Source organism: Oncorhynchus tshawytscha, linkage group LG01 (genome assembly GCF_018296145.1).
Source record: "Oncorhynchus tshawytscha isolate Ot180627B linkage group LG01, Otsh_v2.0, whole genome shotgun sequence".
Taxonomy (NCBI): Eukaryota; Metazoa; Chordata; class Actinopteri; order Salmoniformes; family Salmonidae; genus Oncorhynchus; species Oncorhynchus tshawytscha.
Window position 1 is genome coordinate 82,500,873 of NC_056429.1, and position 24,744 is coordinate 82,525,616.

Genomic DNA, 24,744 nt, shown 5'->3' on the forward strand with positions numbered 1-24,744 from the left:
AGCTCTCGGAACAATGCTATGCGGGTGGGTCGGGTTGCAGAGAAAAATCTGTCCTGCTGTGGGGTATTGGGTGGGGCTCGGAATTGATGTAGCCGGCACGGGGCAGGTGTGGCTCCAAAAAACTCACCCATGTAGGATTCTAGTGTGCTGATGCGCGCACATGTGTGGCCGTGTATGTGCTTTCGCGCTGTGTGTTTGTGCGTGCATGTTTGCACCTGTCCTTCCGTCGGTCCCCTATTAAGGCAGGGCTGGCTGATATCCTGGGCTGGGTGGCGCTGGTGGAGATAGAGCTCTGTGATTGGCTGCTGGCAAAGGACGCTGTCTCTAGATTGGCGGGGGACATGGGAGGAGTGGAGTGGGACAGGGAGCTGCACTCTGAGTGGGACAAGGACCCTGGTGGGGGGAAGGCGAGAGGAGGGTGACATGGTGGAAGAAAGGAGAGGGAGGAGAAACTAAGTTACTCATAGGTTATTACTGTGTCGTAATCCAATTGCCCATGTACTTTCTAGGTGAATAAATGCTACTTTTGTTACCACATAGATGATGGGCACAGAAAATAATAATTGAATCCCTTCAAATACATTCATGAAAATCTATTCATTACATACATTCATAATTCAATGAGCTCATACTGTTGGAGGAGTGTAAATATGGAACCTTGTAGCAGCAGGAGACATAAACAACCTACCTCTATCAGACCCTGCAACAGACCGTGGGTATCGAGTAGGGGGGATTTTAATACGCTCGTGCCGGAAATGTAAATTACCAGAGGAACCTGTCAAAATCATAAACAGATGGAGGTGAGTTACCAGTAGTAACATACAGACTAACAGTAATAACAACCTCTATCTTAGAGGGGTAAGACAAGTGAATGTTAATATCATTCATGCCATGAAAGACCATAAACTGATTATAACTATAGTAAAAGCACTACATGTATGATCCCGTGTGGCTCAGTTGGTAGATGCATGCAATGCCAGGGTTGTGGGTCCGAATCGCACGGGGGACGAGTAAAAAACAAAGTTGCTAAATGACTCAAATGTATCCACTCACCTCTAAGTGGCTCTGGGTCAGAGCGTCTGCTAAATGACTCAAATGTTTCCACTCACCTCTAAGTGGCTCTAGGTCAGAGCGTCTGCTAAATGACTCAAATGTATCCACTCACCTCTAAGTGGCTCTGCGTCAGAGCGTCTGCTAAATGACTCAAATGTATCCACTCACCTCTAAGTGGCTCTGCGTCAGAGCGTCTGCTAAATGACTCAAATGTATCCACTCACCTCTAAGTGGCTCTGGGTCAGAGCGTCTGCTAAATGACTCAAATGTATCCACTCACCTCTAAGTGGCTCTGCGTCAGAGCGTCTGCTAAATGCTCAAATGTTTCCACTCACCTCTAAGTGGCTCTGGGTCAGAGCGTCTGCTAAATGACTCAAATGTTTCCACTCACCTCTAAGTGGCTCTAGGTCAGAGCGTCTGCTAAATGACTCAAATGTTTCCACTCACCTCTAAGTGGCTCTAGGTCAGAGCGTCTGCTAAATGACTCAAATGTATCCACTCACCTCTAAGTGGCTCTAGGTCAGAGCGTCTGCTAAATGACTCAAATGTTTCCACTCACCTCTAAGTGGCTCTAGGTCAGAGCGTCTGCTAAATGACTCAAATGTATCCACTCACCTCTAAGTGGCTCTGGGTCAGAGCGTCTGCTAAATGACTCAAATGTTTCCACTCACCTCTAAGTGGCTCTAGGTCAGAGCGTCTGCTAAATGACTCAAATGTTTCCACTCACCTCTAAGTGGCTCTGGGTCAGAGCGTCTGCTAAATGACTCAAATGTTTCCACTCACCTCTAAGTGGCTCTGGGTCAGAGCGTCTGCTAAATGACTCAAATGTATCCACTCACCTCTAAGTGGCTCTGGGTCAGAGCGTCTGCTAAATGACACAAATGTATCCACTCACCTCTAAGTGGCTCTGGGTCAGAGCGTCTGCTAAATGACTCAAATGTTTCCACTCACCTCTAAGTGGCTCTAGGTCAGAGCGTCTGCTAAATGACTCAAATGTATCCACTCACCTCTAAGTGGCTCTAGGTCAGAGCGTCTGCTAAATGACACAAATGTTTCCACTCACCTCTAAGTGGCTCTAGGTCAGAGCGTCTGCTAAATGACACAAATGTATCCACTCACCTCTAAGTGGCTCTGGGTCAGAGCGTCTGCTAAATGACTCAAATGTATCCACTCACCTCTAAGTGGCTCTAGGTCAGAGCGTCTGCTAAATGACTCAAATGTTTCCACTCACCTCTAAGTGGCTCTAGGTCAGAGCGTCTGCTAAATGACTCAAATGTTTCCACTCACCTCTAAGTGGCTCTAGGTCAGAGCGTCTGCTAAATGACTCAAATGTTTCCACTCACCTCTAAGTGGCTCTGGGTCAGAGCGTCTGCTAAATGACTAAAATATATCCACTCACCTCTAAGTGGCTCTGGGTCAGAGCGTCTGCTAAATGACTAAAATATATCCACTCACCTCTAAGTGGCTCTGGGTCAGAGCGTCTGCTAAATGACTCAAATGTATCCACTCACCTCTAAGTGGCTCTGGGTCAGAGCGTCTGCTAAATGACTCAAATGTATCCACTCACCTCTAAGTGGCTCTAGGTCAGAGCGTCTGCTAAATGACTCAAATGTATCCACTCACCTCTAAGTGGCTCTAGGTCAGAGCGTCTGCTAAATGACTCAAATGTATCCACTCACCTCTAAGTGGCTCTAGGTCAGAGCGTCTGCTAAATGACTCAAATGTATCCACTCACCTCTAAGTGGCTCTAGGTCAGAGCGTCTGCTAAATGACTCAAATGTTTCCACTCACCTCTAAGTGGCTCTGGGTCAGAGCGTCTGCTAAATGACTCAAATGTTTCCACTCACCTCTAAGTGGCTCTGGGTCAGAGCGTCTGCTAAATGACTCAAATGTATCCACTCACCTCTAAGTGGCTCTGGGTCAGAGCGTCTGCTAAATGACTCAAATGTTTCCACTCACCTCTAAGTGGCTCTGGGTCAGAGCGTCTGCTAAATGACTCAAATGTTTCCACTCACCTCTGTAAGTGGCTCTGGGTCAGAGCGTCTGCTAAATGACTCAAATGTATCCACTCACCTCTAAGTGGCTCTGGGTCAGAGCGTCTGCTAAATGACTCAAATGTTTCCACTCACCTCTAAGTGGCTCTGGGTCAGAGCGTCTGCTAAATGACTCAAATGTTTCCACTCACCTCTAAGTGGCTCTGGGTCAGAGCGTCTGCTAAATGACTCAAATGTATCCACTCACCTCTAAGTGGCTCTAGGTCAGAGCGTCTGCTAAATGACTCAAATGTTTCCACTCACCTCTAAGTGGCTCTAGGTCAGAGCGTCTGCTAAATGACTAAAATATATCCACTCACCTCTAAGTGGCTCTGGGTCAGAGCGTCTGCTAAATGACTCAAATGTTTCCACTCACCTCTAAGTGGCTCTGGGTCAGAGCGTCTGCTAAATGACTCAAATGTTTCCACTCACCTCTAAGTGGCTCTGGGTCAGAGCGTCTGCTAAATGACTCAAATGTATCCACTCACCTCTAAGTGGCTCTGGGTCAGAGCGTCTGCTAAATGACTCAAATGTATCCACTCACCTCTAAGTGGCTCTGGGTCAGAGCGTCTGCTAAATGACTCAAATGTATCCACTCACCTCTAAGTGGCTCTAGGTCAGAGCGTCTGCTAAATGACTCAAATGTATCCACTCACCTCTAAGTGGCTCTGGGTCAGAGCGTCTGCTAAATGACTCAAATGTATCCACTCACCTCTAAGTGGCTCTGGGTCAGAGCGTCTGCTAAATGACTCAAATGTTTCCACTCACCTCTGTAAGTGGCTCTGCGTCAGAGCGTCTGCTAAATGACTCAAATGTATCCACTCACCTCTAAGTGGCTCTGGGTCAGAGCGTCTGCTAAATGACTCAAATGTTTCCACTCACCTCTAAGTGGCTCTGGGTCAGAGCGTCTGCTAAATGACTAAAATATATCCACTCACCTCTAAGTGGCTCTAGGTCAGAGCGTCTGCTAAATGACTCAAATGTTTCCACTCACCTCTAAGTGGCTCTGGGTCAGAGCGTCTGCTAAATGACTCAAATGTATCCACTCACCTCTAAGTGGCTCTAGGTCAGAGCGTCTGCTAAATGACTCAAATATATCCACTCACCTCTAAGTGGCTCTGGGTCAGAGCGTCTGCTAAATGACTCAAATGTATCCACTCACCTCTAAGTGGCTCTGGGTCAGAGCGTCTGCTAAATGACTCAAATGTATCCACTCACCTCTAAGTGGCTCTAGGTCAGAGCGTCTGCTAAATGACTCAAATGTATCCACTCACCTCTAAGTGGCTCTGGGTCAGAGCGTCTGCTAAATGACTCAAATATATCCACTCACCTCTAAGTGGCTCTAGGTCAGAGCGTCTGCTAAATGACTCAAATGTATCCACTCACCTCTAAGTGGCTCTGGGTCAGAGCGTCTGCTAAATGACTCAAATGTATCCACTCACCTCTAAGTGGCTCTGGGTCAGAGCGTCTGCTAAATGACTAAAATGTAAATGATTGCTGTGCTCATAATGTAAAAATCTAATTATTGACTCAATAAGGTTTTAATATTTTTTATTTGTTCATTCATTCGTTCATTTGTTCATTCACTGACCCAGTCTGGTACTGGAGGGCAGGGAGTTGGTGCTGTGTGGTGTCTGGCTACAGGGTGATGAATCTGACGTTAAGTCACCAGACCGCTTGTGGCTCAAATCCAGGCTCAGACGACCTTGGTGCTGGGGACTATAGGAGAAGAACACAGTCATCAGATTCATGCAGCCGATTATGACATATCTATGTTGAGCTATGTTGTAAGATCTAGACCATTAAGTACATTGTTGACATTACGTTTATGTTTGAATTACTGCCTTCTAATCATGGACTGATTCAGACCTGGGATACCTGGAAATGGCTTGACATTGAGGAGGGGTATCTACCTGGGGTGAGAGTGTGAGTGGTTGCCTGAGGTGGGTGCAGGAGGACAGTTGTGGTTTGTGTGAACGTCATGGCTCCAGGCAGTATAGACTGGGTTCCTCATCACAGCGGTGACAGCAGGACACGGGGCTAGACCTCTGTGTCCAGGGTCTGGATGACCAAAAACAAGGACATTTACATTTTAGTCATGAAGCAGACACTCTTATACAGCTCTTATAAGTTAGACACAATAAGGTTAAAAAATCATCACAATTCAAAAGAGACGCTATCTGTTAAATCAGGGCCAGGAAGGGTTAAGAAAACAGGAAATGAAAGAGATCAGGTGCAATATCACACCTGTACTGAAACACAGTGGAGAAAACAAGGTAAGAAGATACATCTTTAATGAGATCTAATATATCTAATATACAATTACTTGTTAGTTGTAACAGGAGACTTACGTGCAGTCATGGTGCTGCTGTATCCTGGTGGTACCAAAGGCATGCTGTAACGATGAGAGCGCATGGGAGAGAAACGCACCAAGTCCACCGGCTCTGGAGACGCCTCGTCATTAGAGAAACTCTGGACGCACAGTAAAGACAGACAGGAACTATCAGCTCTAGTAACACACACTGACACGACATGCAGCGTATGGAAAACACAGGACTTTATTGCATAGTGAATATTTGTTGCGTGTAATGGCAAATCAATAAGAATATCAACATCGTACCAAAAGGAAACTTGGAAAGTTTGGCTAAGCACAGCCACAGGGCTCAATTAATTAATCAACCAAACAACCAATCAATCAATCAATCAATCAACCAATCAATCAAGAATATTAATTACCTGGATAGGGATGTGGATGTGTAGAGGGGTCATGTTCCGGCGTAACGCAGGGGCTGATTTGGGACGGTACCTTCTCCTGTCCCTGTCCAGCTCCTCCCCCCTCTGCCTGCTTACATCCTCATCACATGACTTCCTGGAGCTGATGATTGGCTGCATCCCCTCTCCAGGAGGGTCTATGTAGTAATTGTGCTTCTCACTGTCCCCGTCTCTGTCTCGATTCTCTCTGTCTCTGTCCCCATCTCTGTCCCTTTCCCTATCTCCGTCTCTGTCTCGACCCTCCAGCCCCCCCCCCTCCTGTTGTTTGCCCACCAGGGGTAGGCCACCTGGGGCCTGGCCCGGGGGGGTTGGAGGGGTGCCTGTCCCTGTGGTGATGGTGGAGTCCGAGGCAGAGCTGATCTGCTGGCGATGTTTGAACCTGAACGAATCGCTCCTCTGAGGTGGGGTGGGAGGGGTCTGCCCTATCCCCACCCCTGGCCCCACCTCAGACTGAGAGTCCTGCGGGGAGTGTTTTGATAGCTGGGACAAGGAGAGGTAGTCCAGTTTGGAGGACGCCTCGGGCCGTTTGAAGGTGTCTGCGTCGAAGATGGACTTCCTCTGTTTGGGCTTCTTATAGATGGAGAGCTGGGCACACTCGAGGATGGACGCGCCCACCAAGACTTTAGGCCAGGTGCCTCCGCTCGGCTTCTCTCTCTCTGGAGTAGTGGTGTGTCCTTCCTCTCCTCCTCTGTCTCCTCCTCTGTCTCTGTCACCTCCTCTGTCTCTGTCACCTCCTCTGTCTCTGTCACCTCCTCTGTCTCTGTCACCTCCTCTGTCTCTGTCTCCTCCTCTGTCTCTGTCTCCTCCTCTGTCTCTGTCTCCTCCTCTGTCTCGGTCTCCTCCTCTGTCTCGGTCTCCTCCTCTGTCTCGGTCTCCTCCTCTGTCCAGCAGCGTGCTCTAAATAGAATATAACCCCAGGGTGGAAAATGATATGTTACAGTCTTAAACACATAACAACATTACAGCACACATTAAAAACAATAACGTTCAGGAGCTATTTAGAAAAAAACTACTTGACATGCATCCATTCTTCCCCCTACCTCCACATCCCTCCAACCATCCATCCATTCCTCCAACTATCCATCCATTCTTCCCCCTACCTCCACATCCCTCCAACCATCCATCCATTCCTCCACATCCCTCCAACTATCCATCCATTCTTCCCCCTACCTCCACATCCCTCCAACCATCCATCCATTCCTCCAACTATCCATCCATTCTTCCCCCTACCTCCACATCCCTCCAACCATCCATCCATTCCTCCACATCCCTCCAACTATCCATCCATTCCTCCAACTATCCATCCATTCCTCCAACTATCCATCCATTCCTCCAACTATCCATCCATTCCTCCAACTATCCATCCATTCCTCCACATCCCTCCAACCATCCATCCATTCCTCCAACCATCCATCCATTCCTCCACATCCCTCCAACCATCCATCCATTCCTCCAACTATCCATCCATTTCTCTCCCTCCCTCCACATCCCTCCAACCATCCATCCATTCCTCCACATCCCTCCAACTATCCATCCATTCCTCCACATCCCTCCAACTATCCATCCATTTCTCTCCCTCCCTCCACATCCCTCCAACCATCCACCCATTCCTCAACCTCACTCCACAACCCTCCATCTATCCATCCATTCCTCCCCCTCCATCCATTCCTCCCCCTCCCTCCATCCCTCCCCCTCCATCCATTCCTCCCCCTCCCTCCACATCCCTCCAACCATCCACCCATTCCTCAACCTCACTCCACAACCCTCCATCTATCCATCCATTCCTCCCCCCTCCCTCCATATCCCTCCATCCACTCCTCCCCCTCCCTCCACATCCCTCCATCCATTCCTCCCCCTCCCTCCACATCCCTCCATCCATTTCCCCCTCCCTCCCCCTCCCTCCATCCATTCCTCCCCCTCCCTCCACATCCCTCCATCCATTCCTCCCCCTCCCTCCACATCCCTCCATCCATTCCTCCATTCCTCCCCCTCCCCCCTCCACATGCCTCCATCCATTCCTCCCCCTCCCTCCATATCCCTCCATCCATTCCTTCCCCCCTCCCTCCACATCCCTCCATCCATTCCTCCCCCTGCCTCCACATCCCTCCATCTATCCATCTATTCCTCCCTCCACATCCCTCCATTCATTCCTCCCCCTCCACATCCCTCCATCCATTCCTTCCCCCCCGCCACACCCTCCATCTATCCATCCATTCTTTTCCCTACCTCCACATCCCTCCAACCATTCCTCCCATTCCTCCACCTCCCTCCACATCCCTCCAACTATCCATCCATTTCTCTCCCTCCCTCCACATCCCTCCATCCATCCCTCCCATCCCTCCATCCATTCCTCCCCCTGCCTCCACATCCCTCCAACTATCCATCCATTTCTCTCCCTCCCTCCACATCCCTCCATCCATTCCTCCCCCTCCCTCCACATCCCTCCATCCATTCCTCCCCTGCCTCCACATCCCTCCATCTATCCATCTATTCCTCCCTCCACATCCCTCCATTCATTCCTCCCCCTCCCTCCACATCCCTCCATCCATTCCTTCCCCTCCCGCCACACCCTCCATCTATCCATCCATTCTTCCCCCTACCTCCACATCCCTCCAACCATTCCTCCCATTCCTCCACCTCCCTCCACATCCCTCCAACTATCCATCCATTTCTCTCCCTCCCTCCACATCCCTCCATCCATTCCTCCCCCTCCTTCCACATCCCTCCATCCATTCCCCCCCTGCCTCCACATCCCTCCATCTATCCATCCATTCCTCCCTCCACATCCCTCCATTCATTCCTCCCCCTCCCTCCACAAGCCTCCATCCATTCCTTCCCCTCCCGCCACACCCTCCATCTATCCATCCATTCTTCCCCCTACCTCCACATCCCTCCAACCATTCCTCCCATTCCTCCACATCCCTCCACATCCCTCCAACTATCCATCCATTTATCTCCCTCCCTCCACATCCCTCCAACCATCCACCCATTCCTCCCCCCTCCCTCCACAACCCTCCATCCATTCCATCTATCCATCCTCCCTCCAACCATCCATCCATCCCTCCCCCTCCCCCCCTCCACATCCTTCCATCTATCCATCCATTTTCCTCCCTCCATTCATTCCTCCCCCCCCTCCACACCCTCCATCTATCCATCCATTCCTCCACCTCCCTCCACATCCCTCCATCCATTCCTCCAACCCCCCTCCTCCACAACCCCCCATCCATCCATTCCTCTCCATCCCTCCATATCCCTCCAACTATCCATCCATTTCTCTCCATCCCTCCACATCCCTCCAACCATCCACCCATTCCTCCCCCTCCCTCCACAACCCTCCATCTATCCATCCATTCCTCCCGCTCCCTTCACATCCCTCCATCCATTCCTCCCCCCCCCCCTCCCTCCAACCATCCATCCATTCCTCCACAACCCTCCATCTATCCATCCATTCCTCCCGCTCCCTTCACATCCCTCCATACCCTCCATCCCTCCCCCTCCCTCCACATCCTTCCATCTATCCATCCATTCCTCCCTCCACATCCCTCCATCCATTCCCCCCCTCCACACCCTACATCTATCCATCCATGCCTACACATCCCTCCACATCCCTCCATCCATTCCTCCCCCTCCCTCCATCCATCCATTCCTCTCCATTCCTCCATATCCCTCCAACTATCCATCCATTTCTCTCCATCCCTCCACATCCCTCCAACTATCCATCCATTTCTCTCCATCCTTCCACATCCCTCCAACCATCCACCCATTCCCCCCCTCCCTCCACAACCCTCCATCTATCCATCCATTCCTCCCGCTCCCTTCACATCCCTCCATCCATTCCTCCCCCTCCCTCCACCCATTCCTCCCCCTCCCTCCCTCCAACCATCCATCCATTCCTCCACAACCCTTCATCTATCCATCCATTCCTCCCGCTCCCTTCACATCCCTCCATCCATTCCTCCCCCTCCCTCCACATCCCTCCATCCATTCCTCCCCCTCCCTCCAACCATCCACCCATTCCTCCCCCTCCCTCCATCTATCCATCCATTCCTCCCGCTCCCTTCACATCCCTCCATTCATTCCTCCCCCTCCCTCCACACCCTCCATCCATTCTTCCTCCTACCTCCACATCTCTCCAACCATCCATCCATTCTTCCCCTTCCCTCCACATCCCTCCAACCATCCATCCATTCCTCCCGCTCCCTTCACATCCCTCCATCCATTCCTCCCCCTCACTCCACACCCTCCATCCATTCTTCCATCCATCCCCCTCCCTCCACATCCTTCCATCTATCCATCCATTCCTCCTTCCACATCCCTCCATCCATTCCCCCTCCACACCCTCCATCTATCCATCCATGCCTCCACCTCCCTCCACATCCCTCCATCCATTCCTCCCCCTCCCTCCATCCATCCATTCCTCTCCATCCCATCCCTCCACATCCCTCCAACTATCCATCCATTTCTCTCCATCCCTCCACATCCCTCCAACCATCCACCCATTCCCCCTCCCTCCACAACCCTCCATCTATCCATCCATTCCTCCCCCTCCCTCCACATCCCTCCATCCATTCCTCCCCCTCCCTACACATCCCTCCATCCATTCCTCCCCCTCCCTCCAACCATCCATCCATTCCTCCCCCTCCCTCCACATCCCTCCATCTATCCATCCATTCCTCCCCCTCCCTCCACCCATCCTCCCAAGACCAACCTGCAGGGTAATACAGTCGGAGGCCACAGGGGTGAAGGTAGGAGGTCGTCTGCTGTGTGACTCCCCTCTCCTGTAGCAGTAGTCCTGGTGGGACTCTGGGGACCCCAATGGCCCTGAACTAACTGGGCTGTGCTGCAGACAGCTCCCCCTGTGGGATAGAGAGCGGGAGTACATGGAGCTACTGGAAAACGGCTTGTGCTGGCAGATGGAGCCACCTCTACTGTTGTTGTCTACTGCTACAACGTTGCTATGACTCCTGTCTTTGTTGGGATAGTTGTGTCTCTCTCCACCACTGGAGCCAATATCAGGGCAGAACATGTCTGTCTGGGTAGAGCTGTTGTTGTTCTTGGAGTTCCGGGAGTGCCAAGAGTGGAGCGAGCGGCAGTTGGAGGTCCTCTCTGAGGCGTCTCGCAGGTTTTCAAAGATACTCTGGCCGGAGCAACTCTGAGGGAGCAAACAAGTGGTCACTCATTTCCACTCAGGTTGTTCATAGTGCTGAAATTTGTGACCCAGGAAACATTTACAGAGCATTTAGAAAGAATTCATACCCCTTGACTTAATCCACATTTTGTTGTGTTACAGCCTGAATTCAAAATGGATTTCTCTCCCATCTACACACAACACCCCATAATGAACTCTGGCGGCAGGTAGCCCAGTAGTTAGAAGCGTTGGGCCAGTAGCCGAAAGGTCGCTGGCTCAAATCCCAGAGCCAACTAGGTGAAAACCGGTTGATGTGCCCTTAAGCAAGGCACTTAATCCTAATTGCTCCAGGGTTGCCATCAATAATGGCTGATCCCTGGCACTGACACCTCTCTTTGTGGGATTTGCAATAAAACATGTGAAATAGGACAAATGTAAGCCCCACCTAATTATCTTGTAATAACAAAGTGAAAACATGTTTTTATACATTTTCACAAATGTATTGAAAATGCCTTAAAGTAATATTTCATTTACATAATTATTCAAATCAAATCAAATTTATTTATATAGCCCTTCGTACATCAGCTGATATCTCAAAGTGCTGTACAGAAACCCAGCCTAAAACCCCAAACAGCAAGCAATGCAGGTGTAGAAGCACGGTGGTTAGGAAAAACTCCCTAGAAAGGCCAAAACCTAGGAAGAAACCTAGAGAGGAACCAGGCTATGTGGGGTGGCCAGTCCTCTTCTGGCTGTGCCGGGTGGAGATTATAACAGAACATGGCCAAGATGTTCAAATGTTCATAAATGACCAGCATGGTCGTATAATAATAAGGCAGAACAGTTGAAACTGGAGCAGCAGCACGGTCAGATGGACTGGGGACAGCAAGGAGTCATCATGTCAGGTAGTCCTGGGGCATGGTCCTAGGGCTCAGGTCCTCCGAGAGAGAAAAAAAAAGAGAGAATTAGAGAGAGCATATGTGGGGTGGCCAGTCCTCTTCTGGCTGTGCCGGGTGGAGATTATAACAGAACATGGCCAAGATGTTCAAATGTTCATAAATTCACACCCCTGAGCCAATACTTTATAGAAGCAACTTTGGCGGCGATGACATCTTTGAGTCGTCTTGGGTATGTCTGTATCAGCTCTGCACATCTGGATTCGGGGATTTTCTCCCATTCTTCCTTGCAGATTTTCTCAAGCGCTGTTAAGTTAGATGGGGAGCAGCAGTGAACAGCAATCTTCAAGTCTTTCCACAGAGGTTCAATATGATTCAAGTCTGGGCTTTGGCTGCGCCACTCAAGGACTTTCACATTCTTGTTCAGAAACCATTTCAGCTTTGCTTTGGCTGTATGCTTGGGGTCATTGTCCTGTTGGAACGTAAATCTTCGCCCCCGAGTGCAAGGTCGATTTCACTCTGAAGCAGGTTTTCATCAAGGATTTTCGTGTATTTGGCTCCATTGTTCTTTCTATCCTTACCAGTCTCCCAGTCCCTGTCGCTGAAAAGCATCCCCATAGCATGCTGCTGCCACCACCATACTTCATGGTAGGGATGGTGTTAGCGCTTTACATTCAGGCCAAAGAGTACAATTTGTGTCTCATCAGATCACAGAATATTTTGTCTTATGCACTCAGACATTCACCGAGGCTCTGCATCTGTCCTCGTGCTCCTAGACCTTAGTGCTGCTTTTGATGCCATCGATCACCACATTCTTTTGGAGATTGGAAACCCAAATTGGTCTACACGGACAAGTTCTGGCCTGGTTTAGATCTGATCTGTCAGAAAGATATCAGTTTGTCTCTGTGAATGGTTTGTCCTCTGACAAATCAACTGTAAATTTCGGTGTTCCTCAAGGTTCCGTTTTAGGACCACTATTGTTTTCACTATATATTTTACCTCTTGGGGATGTCATTCGAAAACATAATGTTAACATTCACTGCTATGTGGATGACACACTGCTGTACATTTCAATGAAACATGGTGAAGCCCCAAAATTGCCCTCGCTAGAAGCATGTGTTTCAGACATAAGGAACTGGATGGCTGCAAACTTTCTACTTTTAAACTCGGACAAAACAGAGATGCTTGTTCTAGGTCCCAAGAAACAAAGAGATCTTCTGTTGAATCTGACAATTAATCTTAATGGTTGTACAGTCGTCTCAAATAAAACTGTGAAGGACCTCGGCGTTACTCTGGACCCTGATCTCTCTTTTGAAGAACATATCAAGACCATTTCAAGGACAGCTTTTTTCCATCTACGTAACATTGCAAAAAATCTGAAACTTTCTGTCCAAAAATGACACAGAAAAATTAATCCATGCTTTTGTCACTTCTAGGTTAGACTACTGCAATGCTCTACTTTCCGGCTACCCGGATAAAGCACGAAATAAACTTCAGTTAGTGCTAAATACGGCTGCTAGAATCCTGAGTAGAACCAAAAAATTTGATTATATTACTCCAGTGCTAGCCTCCTTACACTGGATTCCTGTCAAGGCAAGGGCTGATTTCAAGGTTTTACTGCTAACCTACAAAGCATTACATGGGCTTGCTCCTACCTATCTCTCTGATTTGGTCCTGCCTTACATACCTACATGTACGCTACGGTCACAAGACGCAGGCCTCCTAATTGTCCCTAGAATTTCTAAGCAAACAGCTGGAGGCAGGGCTTTCTCCTATAGAGCTCCATTTTTATGGAATGGTCTGCCTACCCATGTGAGAGACGCAAACTCAGTCTCAACCTTTAAGTCTTTACTGAAGACTCATCTCTTCAGTGGGTCATATGATTGAGTGTAGTCTGGCCCAGGAGTGGGAAGGTGAACGGAAAGGCTCTGGAGCAACGAACCGCCCTTGCTGTCTCTGCCTGGCCGGTTCCCCTCTTTCCACTGGGATTCTCTGCCTCTAACCCTATTACAGGGGCTGAGTCACTGGCTTACTGGGGCTCTTTCATACCGTCCCTAGGAGGGGTGCGTCACTTGAGTGGGTTGAGTCACTGATGTGATCTTCCTGTCTGGGTTGGCGCCCCCCCTTGGGTTGTGCCGTGGCGGAAATCTTTGTGGGCTATACTCGGCCTTGTCTCAGGATGGTAAGTTGGTGGTTGACGATATCCCTCTAGTGGTGTGGGGGCTGTGCTTTGGCAAAGTGGGTGGGGTTATATCCTTCCTGTTTGGCCCTGTCCGGGGGTGTCCTCGGATGGGGCCACAGTGTCTCCTGACCCCTCCTGTCTCAGCCTCCAGTATTTATTCTGCAGTAGTTTACGTGTCGGGGGGTTAGGGTCAGTTCTCCTGTCCTATTCGGTGTCCTGTGTGAATTTAAGTGTGGTCTCTCTAATTCTCTCTTTCTTTCTCTCTCTCGGAGGACCTGAGCCCTAGGACCATGCCTCAGGACTACCTGACATGATGACTCCTTGCTGTCCCCAGTCCACCTGGCCGTGCTGCTGCTCCAGTTTCAACTGTTCTGCCTTATTATTATTGGACCATGCTGGTCATTTATGAACATTTGAACATCTTGGCCATGTTCTGTTATAATCTCCACCCGGCACAGCCAGAAGAGGACTGTCCACCCCTCATAGCCTGGTTCCTCTCTAGGTTTCTTCCTAGGTTTTGGCCTTTCTAGGGAGTTTTTCCTAGCCACCGTGCTTCTACACCTGCATTGCTTGCTGTTTGGGGTTTTAGGCTGGGTTTCTGTATAGCACTTTGAGATATCAGCTGATGTACGAAGGGCTATATAAATAAATTTGATTTGATTTGAGATGGGTGAGAAAAAAACAAGGGGAATGAATACTTTCTGAAGGCACTAACTGTTTAAAGAAAATAGAGGAAACATTCATGATTATTACTTTCCCATTACTGGGAGGTAGAATACATGCCAATACGGTTAACTATAACTTAATACCTCAGCTTAATAGACTAAATAAACTTTGTAATTATATGAACCAACCAGCTCCAATACAATAATATATTTCACATTTTCTCAGCCCCCATTACCAGCTCAAGATATTCATTCCACAGCTCATGCTAACATCTATCTATCCATTGGCTACAGCATTGACAACAAAGCCAGTAGATGAAGATATCCCTAATGGCATCCTATTCCCTATATAGTGCACTACTTTTGGCCAAAACCCTGGTCAAAAATAATGCACTACATAGGGAATAGTGTGGCATTTGGGACTCAGAAGCCTTAAGTCACCTTGATGAGAGAGACGCTGAGAGCATCTCTGCAGCTCCGCAGTAAAGCTTCACACTCAGACAGTGACTTGTTATCTAGTGCTATTCCATTTATCTGTGGAGGGGAAAATGAGGTCAGCACATCGTATCAAAACAATGTTATAGCAGGGAAGCAAGCAGGTCTTCACTTAAATACTCCCAAGTCCCAAATGGCCTCCTATTCCCTATGTACTGCACCACTTTGCACTACTTTTGACTAGGGCTCTGGTCAAAACTACAAATGGGAGAATCCGGTTGGTCATAAACAATAAGCTGAGATTTGCATACAAAAATATATTATTAACATGTGACCATGTATTTACAATATACAGTGAGGGAACAGTAAGAGACAATAACAACAAAAAAATCCAGAAAAACACATGTAAAAAATGTTATAAATTGATTTGCATTTTAATGAGGGAAATAAGTATTTGACCCCCTCTCAATCACCTGGCTCCCAGGTGTCTTTTATACAGGTAATGAGCTGAGATTAGGAGCACACTCTTAAAGGGAGTGCTCCTAATCTCAGCTTGTTACCTGTATAAAAGACACCTGTCCACAGAAGCAATCAATCAATCAGATTCCAAACTCTCCACCATGGCCAAGAACAAAGAGCTCTGCAAGGATGTCAGGGACAAGATTGTAGACCTACGCAAGGCTGGAATGGGCTACAAGACCATCGCCAAGCAGCTTGGTGAGAAGGTGACAACAGTTGGTGCGATTATTTGCAAATGGAAGAAACACAAGAGAACTGGCAATCTCCCTCGACCTGGGGCTCCATGCAAGATCTTACCTTGTGGAATTGCAATGATCATGAGAACGGTGAGGAATCAGCCCAGAACTACACAGGAGGACCTTGTCAATGATCTCAAGGCAGCTGGGACCATAGTCACCAAGAAAACAATTGGTAACACACTACGCTGTGAAGGACTGAAATCCTGCAGCGCCCGCAAGGTCCCCCTGCTCAAGAAAGCACAAATACATGCCTGTCTGAAGTTTGCCAATGAACATCTGAATGATTCAGAGGACAACTGGGTGAAAGTGTTGTGGTCAGATGAGACCAAAATGGCATTAAATCAACTCGCCGTATTTGGAGGAGGAGGAATGCTGCCTATGACCCCAAGAATACCATCCCCACCGTTCTGCTAAGGGACAGGACAACTTCACCGCATCAAAGGGACGATGGACGGGGCCATGTACCGTCAAATCTTGGGTAAGAACCTCCTTACCTCAGCCAGAGCATTGAAAATGGGTCGTGTATGGGTATTCCAGCATCACAATGACCCAAAACACACGGTCAAGGCAACAAAGGAGTGGCTCAAGAAGAAGCACATTAAGGTCCTGGAGTGGTCTAGCCAGTCTCCAGACCTTAATCCCATAGAAAATCTGTGGAGGGAGCTGAAGGTTTGAGTTGCCAAACGTCAGCCTCGAAACCTTAATGACTTGGAGAAGATCTACAAAGAGGAGTGGGACAAAATCCCTCCTGAGATGTGTGCAAACCTGGTGGCCAACTACAAGAAACGTCTGACCGCTGTGATTGCCAACAAGGGTTTTGCCACCAAGTACTAAGTCATGTTTTGCAGAGGGGTCAAATACTTATTTCCCTCATTAAAATGCAAATCAATTTATAACATTTTTGAAATGCGTTTTTCTGGATTTTTTGTTGTTGTTGTTATTCTGTCTCTCACTGTTCAAATTAACCTACCATTAAAATTATAGACTGATCATTTCTTTGTCAGTGGGCAAATGTAAAAAAATCAGCAGGGGATCAAATACTTTTTTGCCTCACTGTATATATTCATGAAGTATGAGTACTAATCTAGGATTAGGTCCCCACCTAATCATTCATTTGAATCTAAACGGCTAAACTGATCCTAGATAAGCACTCCTACTCAGATACGCTTTATGGATACAGGCCCAGGTTTAGTAGCAAAACAATATTAGCTTTCATAATAAAAGCAGGTGTAATGTGATACGTACGGCGATGAGTCGATCTCCGACTGTGAGTGAACCCTCCTTGGTTGCTGGAGAGCCCGGAGTGACCCCAGCTACAAACACCCCACACTCCAGCCCTATACCACTGGCTGGAGGAGACAGGGAGGATAACGTCACGTCTTCAGCACACACACATTTCATTATCCTCCTCCTCATCACAATCGTCATCATCAATCTAGTGTTGGATACTGATCATACAATGACAGAAGTTTCACATTTTGCATTCCATCCAAAAATGGATGTTAAGTGCTTGAGCAGGGCGATACGCACTAAGAAAATAGGGTTCCGCAAGTGTTCTTTGGGAAGAGTGATGGTTCTATGTGGAACCATAATAACTCCAATAACCCTTTGAGCTCTTCAATGATTCTTTGCAGTTCAGAAAAGGGTTCTTTGCTCTTTTAGTGACAATTCAAATATAGGGGCGGCGGCTCATTAGAATATTTTGGGGCACGGTTTGCTCACAGCTCTTTTGGTGAAACCGTGAGTGACAGTGTGATTCCAGTTCATCTAATGTGTTGTGTTATGCTATTACATATTATATATGACAGTGTCTTGTGAAAGACTGATGTATGGCCTTGTGTCAATTGAGAACTGATGTCTAAATCAGTAGATGTCAAACCTCTCCTCAGGAAGCCCCAGCTGTTCCAGAGGTAGCACACCTGATACAACTTGTCAATTAACACAATAATAAAATATTTGGAATTTTAACAATATAATATGTCTAACCAGAAGAAAAAAAACAGTATTGTTTTTCAAACTGTTTTTTATAGAACCTTTGAGATTGAGATAAAGGTTCTGTAAAATAACCATTAAGAAGAGTTATATACGGCATCAGAAATGGTTGTAATGACAGCAGAATCCTTTTTGAATAGTTCTGTATAGCACCATAAAGGTTACATGTTTAACCTTATGAGCATGCTTCTTTCTAGAACATTCAAAAAGAGGCACCAAAAAGGGATCCGCTATGGTTACAAGTCAAAGAAGACTTATTTGGCTCTTATATAGAACTGTACCTGCACACAGCCAATCTGTAAATAACACGCCCAACTACCTCATCCCCATATTATTACTTATCCTCTTTGCTCTTTTGCACCCCTGTATCTCTACTTGCACATCATCATTTGCACATCTATCACTCCAGTGTCAATGCAAAATTGTAATTATTTTGTCTCTATGGCCTATTTATTGTCTTACCTCTCTAACCTTACTACATTTGCACACACTGTACATAGATTTTCCTATTGTGTTATTGACTGTATGTTTGTTTATGTGTAACTCTGTGTTGTTGTTTTTGTCGCACTGCTTTGCTTTATCTTGGCCAGGTCACAGTTGTAAATGTGAACTTGTTCTCAACTGGCCTACCTGGTTAAATAAAATTAAAATTTAAAATGTTTTTATTGTGTGAGGTTTTGCTGTATATGAGTGATACCTTTGTATCCTGTGAGGTTGATCTCAATAGGAGTGATTAAGCGTCCTCCCAGAGATTTCCTCCTGCGGACCACCATATTGATCACTCCTTCTCCGCTCAGCACTGCCTTCAGAACCTGCTTCCTGTCCTTATTGGTCAGGTCCACATTGTTAATCTTCAACAGCCAATCATTCACTCTGTAGAGAGAAGAGCAACCAATAATTGACTTTGTAGAGAGAAGATGCAACCAAGCAGAACTGTAAACAGTGGATGATTAATAATAACAATATGTTTTTCAAAAGTAGGAAGAAGGCCATTAAGTGTGATTTACCTTAACCTTCCTTCAGCAATACCTCCTCTGTCCACCTTACTCACAAATATCCCACAGTCTCCTGGTAAATATGGCTCATTTATCCCCTCGGCAACGTCAAAACCAAGTGCTTTTAAATCCATGTCCTCCTGAAATAACGTAAATAAAGCATTACTATTTCCTCATTAAAAAGGCGCATCTGATCTAAAATGTGTCCATGGTTTGCTTGTCTGAATATTACTACTGTTTTACTACTGTATTCATTCTTTGTGGTTCATTTCGATTTGGCAATAGCACAAAGTAATGCATGTGGAATTGGCCAAGATAAATAGCTTGGTGAGCGCTAATCACTCACTCTGTTTTTCTCAAACTCCACAACTTCCGTCTCCCACTCCAAAGAGTCTGTGTCGATGGCTGAATCGTGTGAATTATGAGCCATCAGCTGACGAAAACTGGCCTCCTTTTCCAACTGGTCTTCAATCCTTTCTCTGTAGAAAGAGAGAGAAACTTTGAAAACAACCTTTACATTTGAAGACAAACTTGTGCATGTACAGACAGCCAGTCGTTAGATACACATTTCAACCACTAGGTGGCAATAAAACCTGGTTATAAATGACAGTCTGTCAGAGCACCAAAACCTACAGTACTTCAAATCAAGTTACAGAACTGGCGAAGTTAAATAATAGGGTTCTATTCCTCTGTACTGTAAATAGTTTTCAGAGGTTTATATTGTGATGTGGATTGATGGAGAAATGGATGGATGGAGGATGTAGAAGGATGAATAACTCACTTGAGTTCCTTAAGTTCGCGTGACGCATCGTTTTTCTGTTTCCTGGTATCATCTAGGTTTCTCAATGCATCTGCCAGGTCACTCACCGCTCGGTCCCTCTCTCTCCTCAGGTTGTCACATAACGTTCTGACAGACACACACACACAGGGCGTCATCTACATCTATTCATACATTGCCTTTCAAGCTTGTCCCATTTTCTGTAAATATCCAATAATCACCCACTCTTCTCTGGAAATTTAAGACCGAGCCTCTCAAATAATTTTTCGGCACTGGCCACTGATCCTTGAGTCTTCAATATCGATATAAAGTGTGTTTCTTAGCTATCATCCTGTTGGCTTCCTGACAGGTTCTAGGGGCCATGTGCTATGGAATGCAAGATGTTTCTCTCTATTTATTCTCTCTCTACTCACCGAATACTCTCTCTCTCTGCCACTATCTTGTCTCTCTCCTGAAAGGCCCAGTCGCGTCGACACTTGGCCACCTCTGCTTCCTGCGTCGCCTCCTTCAGCTCCTGAGACATGGCTTCATACTGCTTCCTCAGCACCTCTATCTCCTTGTTGGCCCGCTCCATGTCCAGGGTTGTCGAGTCTTGTTTCTGATGAGGAGGAAATGGGTGTAGGTTGAAGTTGCCCCTAGATGCTGATCTTGGGTCAGTTTAGTACCCCCCCCCCCCCACTAATGGTTAAGATAAGATTGGGGGTGGGGGAAGCTTATCCTAAATCTTTACATAGGAGAAACTTCACGCCGGAGAGAGGAAATACACAACTATATGACATATTGTTTTTATGACGAAATACACTCAGTGGCCAGTTTATTATGTGTACACCTATCTAGTACGGGGTCGGACACCCCTTTGCCTCCAGGACAGTCTGAATTCTTCAGGGCATTGGAATGTTGCTCAATTGGTATCAAGGGACCCAACATGTGCCAGGAAAACATTCCCTACACCATTACACCACTGCCAACACTAGCATAACACCACCACTGATATCAGGCAAGATGGGGCCATGTACTCATGCTGCTTACGACAAATCGCAATAGGAACCGGAAATTCCTCGGACCAGGCAATGTTTTTCCACTCCTCAATTGTCCAGTGTTGGTGACTGCGTGCCCACTGGAGACGCTTCTTCTTGTTTTTAGCTGATAGGAGTGGAAGCCGGTGTGGTCTTCTGCTGCAAGGACCGACGAGTTGTGTGTTCCGAGATGACGTTCTGTACACCACTGTTAGCTTGCACGAATCTTGTCATTCTCTTTCATCAACAAGCTATTTTCGACCACAGGACTGCCACTGACTGGAGGTTTTTTGTTTGTCGTACAATTCTCGGCAAACCCTAGACACTGTTGTGCGTGAAAAGCCCAGGAGGCCGGACCTTTCTGGGATACTGGAACTGGCACGCCTGGCACTGCCGCACTCAGATCACTAGTTTTGCCCATTCTAACGTTCGATCTGAATGCCTCGATACCAGTCTGCCTGCTTTACAGTACATAGCAAGCCTTGGCCACAAGACTCACTGTCTGTAGGAGCGAACCATTTTCGTGAACGGGGTGGTGGACCTAATAAACTATATATTTCAAGCACACAAGTGCTTTCAGTTAAAAATATTAGGTGAATGTGTTTCCTCATAGGAAAACTGGAATTTAGAGTTAATATTTAAATTCCAACTTCCTGATTTGATTGAATTCAAAATGGAATTGACCCCAACTGACTTGTTGTGTAACATTTTGTTTGAGTGCATCCTATGGATTAGATTATAGATTTGGCTATGAAGTGGGACAGACAGGGATGTGACGGCTGGTTGTACTTTTTTCATTCCAGCTGTGCTCACTGTGCTGTGCCCTTAACCCAGGGTAACCCCGCCAAGCAGGTGCCACATAGCAGGGGATTCATAAAAGATTATCCAGCCAGCCACCACGATGGCAACAAGGAATGGGACCATTTTAAAAACAGACAGACATACACCACCAATTCTATCACAGTATTTCTGCATCCCAAATGGCACCCTATTCCTTATATACAGTGCAATCGGAAAGTATTCAGACCCCTTGACTTTCTCCACATTTTGTTATATTACAGCCTTATTCTAAAATTGATCAAATACTTTTCCCCCCTCATCAATCTGCACACAATACCCGATAATGTCAAAGCGAAAACAGTTTTTAGAAATGGTAGCAAATGTATTAAAAATAAAAAACAGACCCTTTGCTATGAAACTTGAAAATGAGCTCAGGTGCATCCTGTTTCCATTGATTATCCATGAGATGTTTCTACAACTTTATTGGATTCCACCTGTGGTAAATTCAATTGACTGGACATGATTTGGAAAGGCACACACCTGTCTATAGAAGGTCCCACAGTTGACAGTGCATGTCAGAGCAAAAACCAAGCCATGAGGTAGAAGGAATTGTCCGTAGAGCTCCAAGACAGGATTGTGTCGAGGTACAGATCTGGGGAAGGGTACTAAAAATTGTCTGCAGCATTGAAGGTCCCCAAGAACACAGTGGCCTCCATCATTCTTAAATGGAAGAAGTTTGAAACCACCAAAACTCTTCCTAGAGCTGTCTGCCCAGCAATCGAGGGAGAAGAGCCTTGTTCAGGGAGGTGGCCAAGAACCCGATGGTCACTCTGACAGAGCTCCAGAGTTCATCTGTGGAGATGAGAGGACCTTCCTGAAGGACAACCATCTCTGCAGCACTCCACCAATAAGACCTTTATGGTAGAGTAGCGGCTAGCTTCTGGGTTAAGCAAGCCGTGTGGCTTGGCAGGGTTATGTTTCGGAGGAAGCATGGCTCTCAAAATTTGCATCGTCCGACTCCATACGGGAGTTGCAACGATGGGACAAGACTGTAACTACCAATTGGATATCATGAAATTGGGGATAACATTTTTATTTTTTTAATATTCTCTGGTCTGATGATTGAACTCTTTGGCTTGAATGCCATGTGTCACATCTGGAGGAAACCTGACACCATCTCTACAGTGAAGCATGGTGGTGGCAGCATCATGCTGTGGGGATATTTTTCAGTGGCAGGGACTGGGAGACTAGTCAGGATCGAGGGAAAGATGAACGGAGCAAAGTACAGAGAGATCCTTGATGAAAACTTGCTCCAGACCGCTCAAGGCCTCAGACTGGGGTGAAGGTTCACCTTCCAACAGGACAACGACCCTAAGCCCACATCCAAGACAACGCAGGAGTGGCTTCGGGACAAGTCCCTGAAAGTCCGTGAGTGGTCCAGCAAGAGCCCGGACTTCAACCCGATCAAACATCTCTGGAGAGACCTGAAAATAGCTGTGCAGTGACGCTCCCCATACAACCTGACAAGAGTTTGAGAGAATCTGCAGAGAAGAATGGGAGAAACTCCACAGATACAGGTGTGCCAAGCTTGAAGTGTCATACACAAGATTTGAGGCTGTAATTGATGCCACATGTGTTTCAACAAAGTATTGAGTAAAGGGTCAGAATACTTATGTAAATGTGATATTTCAATTTTTTGTTTTTTTTAATGAATTTGCTAAAATGTTGTTTTGACATCACGGGGTATTGTGTGTAGATTGATGAGATAATTATTTTTTTGAAATCCATTTTAGAATAAGGCTGTAACGTAACAAAATGTGGAAAAAGTCAAGTGGTCTGAATACTTTCCAAATGCACTGCAGATATTAGGTAGAAAATAGAATATTTATGGGCAGAACTGAAAAATTGTGTGTGAGCAAGGAGGCCAACAAACCTGACTCAGTTACACCAACTCTGCCAGGAGGAATGGGCTAAAATTCACCCAACCTATTGTGGGAAGCTTGTAGAAGGCTACCCGAAACGTTTGACCCAAGTTAAGTCATTTAAAGGCAATGCTACCAAATACTAATTGAGTGTATGTAAACTTCTGACCCACTGGGAATGTGATGAAAGAAATAAAAGCTGAAATAAATAATTCTCTCTACTCTTATTCTGACATTTCACATTCTTAAAATAAAGTGATCATCCCAACTGACCTAAAACAGGGAATTTTTACTGATGATTAAATGTCAGGAAATGTGAAAAACGGAGTTTAAATGTATTTGGCTAAGGTGTATGTAATCTTCCGACTTCAACTGTAGGTATTTATAGTTGTCCACATATTCTAAGTCAGAACCATCCAGAGTAGTGATGCTAGGCGGGTGGGTGCGGGCAGTGATCGGTTGAAGAGCATGCATTTATTTGTACTGAATTTACTTTAATGATGTCAGCCTATCAGAAGCTTCTAAAGCCATGACATCATTTTCTGGAATTTTCCAAGCCTTTAAAGGCACAGTCAGTTTAGTGTATGACCCACTCGAATTGTGATACAGTGGATTATAAATGAAATAATCAGTCTGTAAACAATTGTTCTAAAAATGACTTGTGTCATGCACAAAGTAGAAGTCCTAACCGACTTGACAAAACTATAGTTTGTTAACAAGACATTTGTGGAGTGGTTGAAAAAAACAAGTTTTAATGACTCCAGCCTAAGTGTATGTAAACTTCCGACTTCAACTGTATATACAGTGGGGCAAAAAAGTATTTAGTCAGCCACCAATTGTGCAAGTTCTCCCACTTAAAAAGATGAGAGGCCTGGAATTTTCATCATAGGTACACTTCAACTATGACAGACAAAATGAAAAAAAAAATCCAGAAAAATCACATTGTAGGATTTTTAATGAATTTATTTGCAAATTATGGTGGAAAATAAGTATTTGGTCACCTACAAACAAGCAAGATTTCTGGCTCTCACAGACCTGTAACTTCTTCTTTAAGAGGCTCCTCTGTCCTCCACTCCTTACCTGTATTAATGGCACCTGTTTGAACTTGTTATCAGTATAAAAGACACCTGTCCACAACCTCAAACAGTCACACTCCAAACTCCACTATGGCCAAGACCAAAGAGCTGTCAAAGGACACCAGAAACAAAATTGTAGACCTGCACCAGGCTGGGAAGACTGAATCTGCAATAGGTAAGCAGCTTGGTTTGAAGAAATCAACTGTGGGAGCAATTATTAGGAAATGGAAGACATACAAGACCGCTGACAATCTCCCTTGATCTGG

General features: G+C 46.4%; 1 protein-coding gene across 1 annotated transcript in view; it reads right to left on the bottom strand.

Annotated features, from left to right (window-relative positions):
• Nucleotides 1–24,744, bottom strand: part of LOC112261115 (disks large homolog 5-like) — a 135,064-nt gene that overhangs the window by 21,684 nt on the left and 88,636 nt on the right. The window contains exons 12-26 of the mRNA XM_042328398.1: nt 20,098–20,282; nt 19,688–19,813; nt 19,253–19,385; nt 18,919–19,046; nt 18,609–18,784; nt 17,165–17,268; nt 15,168–15,260; nt 10,567–11,010; nt 6,708–6,755; nt 5,823–6,617; nt 5,438–5,558; nt 5,000–5,147; nt 4,678–4,805; nt 689–775; nt 216–393 (exon numbers count right to left, since the gene is read on the bottom strand). Coding sequence (XP_042184332.1) covers nt 216–393; nt 689–775; nt 4,678–4,805; nt 5,000–5,147; nt 5,438–5,558; nt 5,823–6,617; nt 6,708–6,755; nt 10,567–11,010; nt 15,168–15,260; nt 17,165–17,268; nt 18,609–18,784; nt 18,919–19,046; nt 19,253–19,385; nt 19,688–19,813; nt 20,098–20,282 — 2,894 coding nt within the window. The remainder of the gene's footprint in view (nt 1–215; nt 394–688; nt 776–4,677; nt 4,806–4,999; nt 5,148–5,437; nt 5,559–5,822; nt 6,618–6,707; nt 6,756–10,566; nt 11,011–15,167; nt 15,261–17,164; nt 17,269–18,608; nt 18,785–18,918; nt 19,047–19,252; nt 19,386–19,687; nt 19,814–20,097; nt 20,283–24,744) is intronic.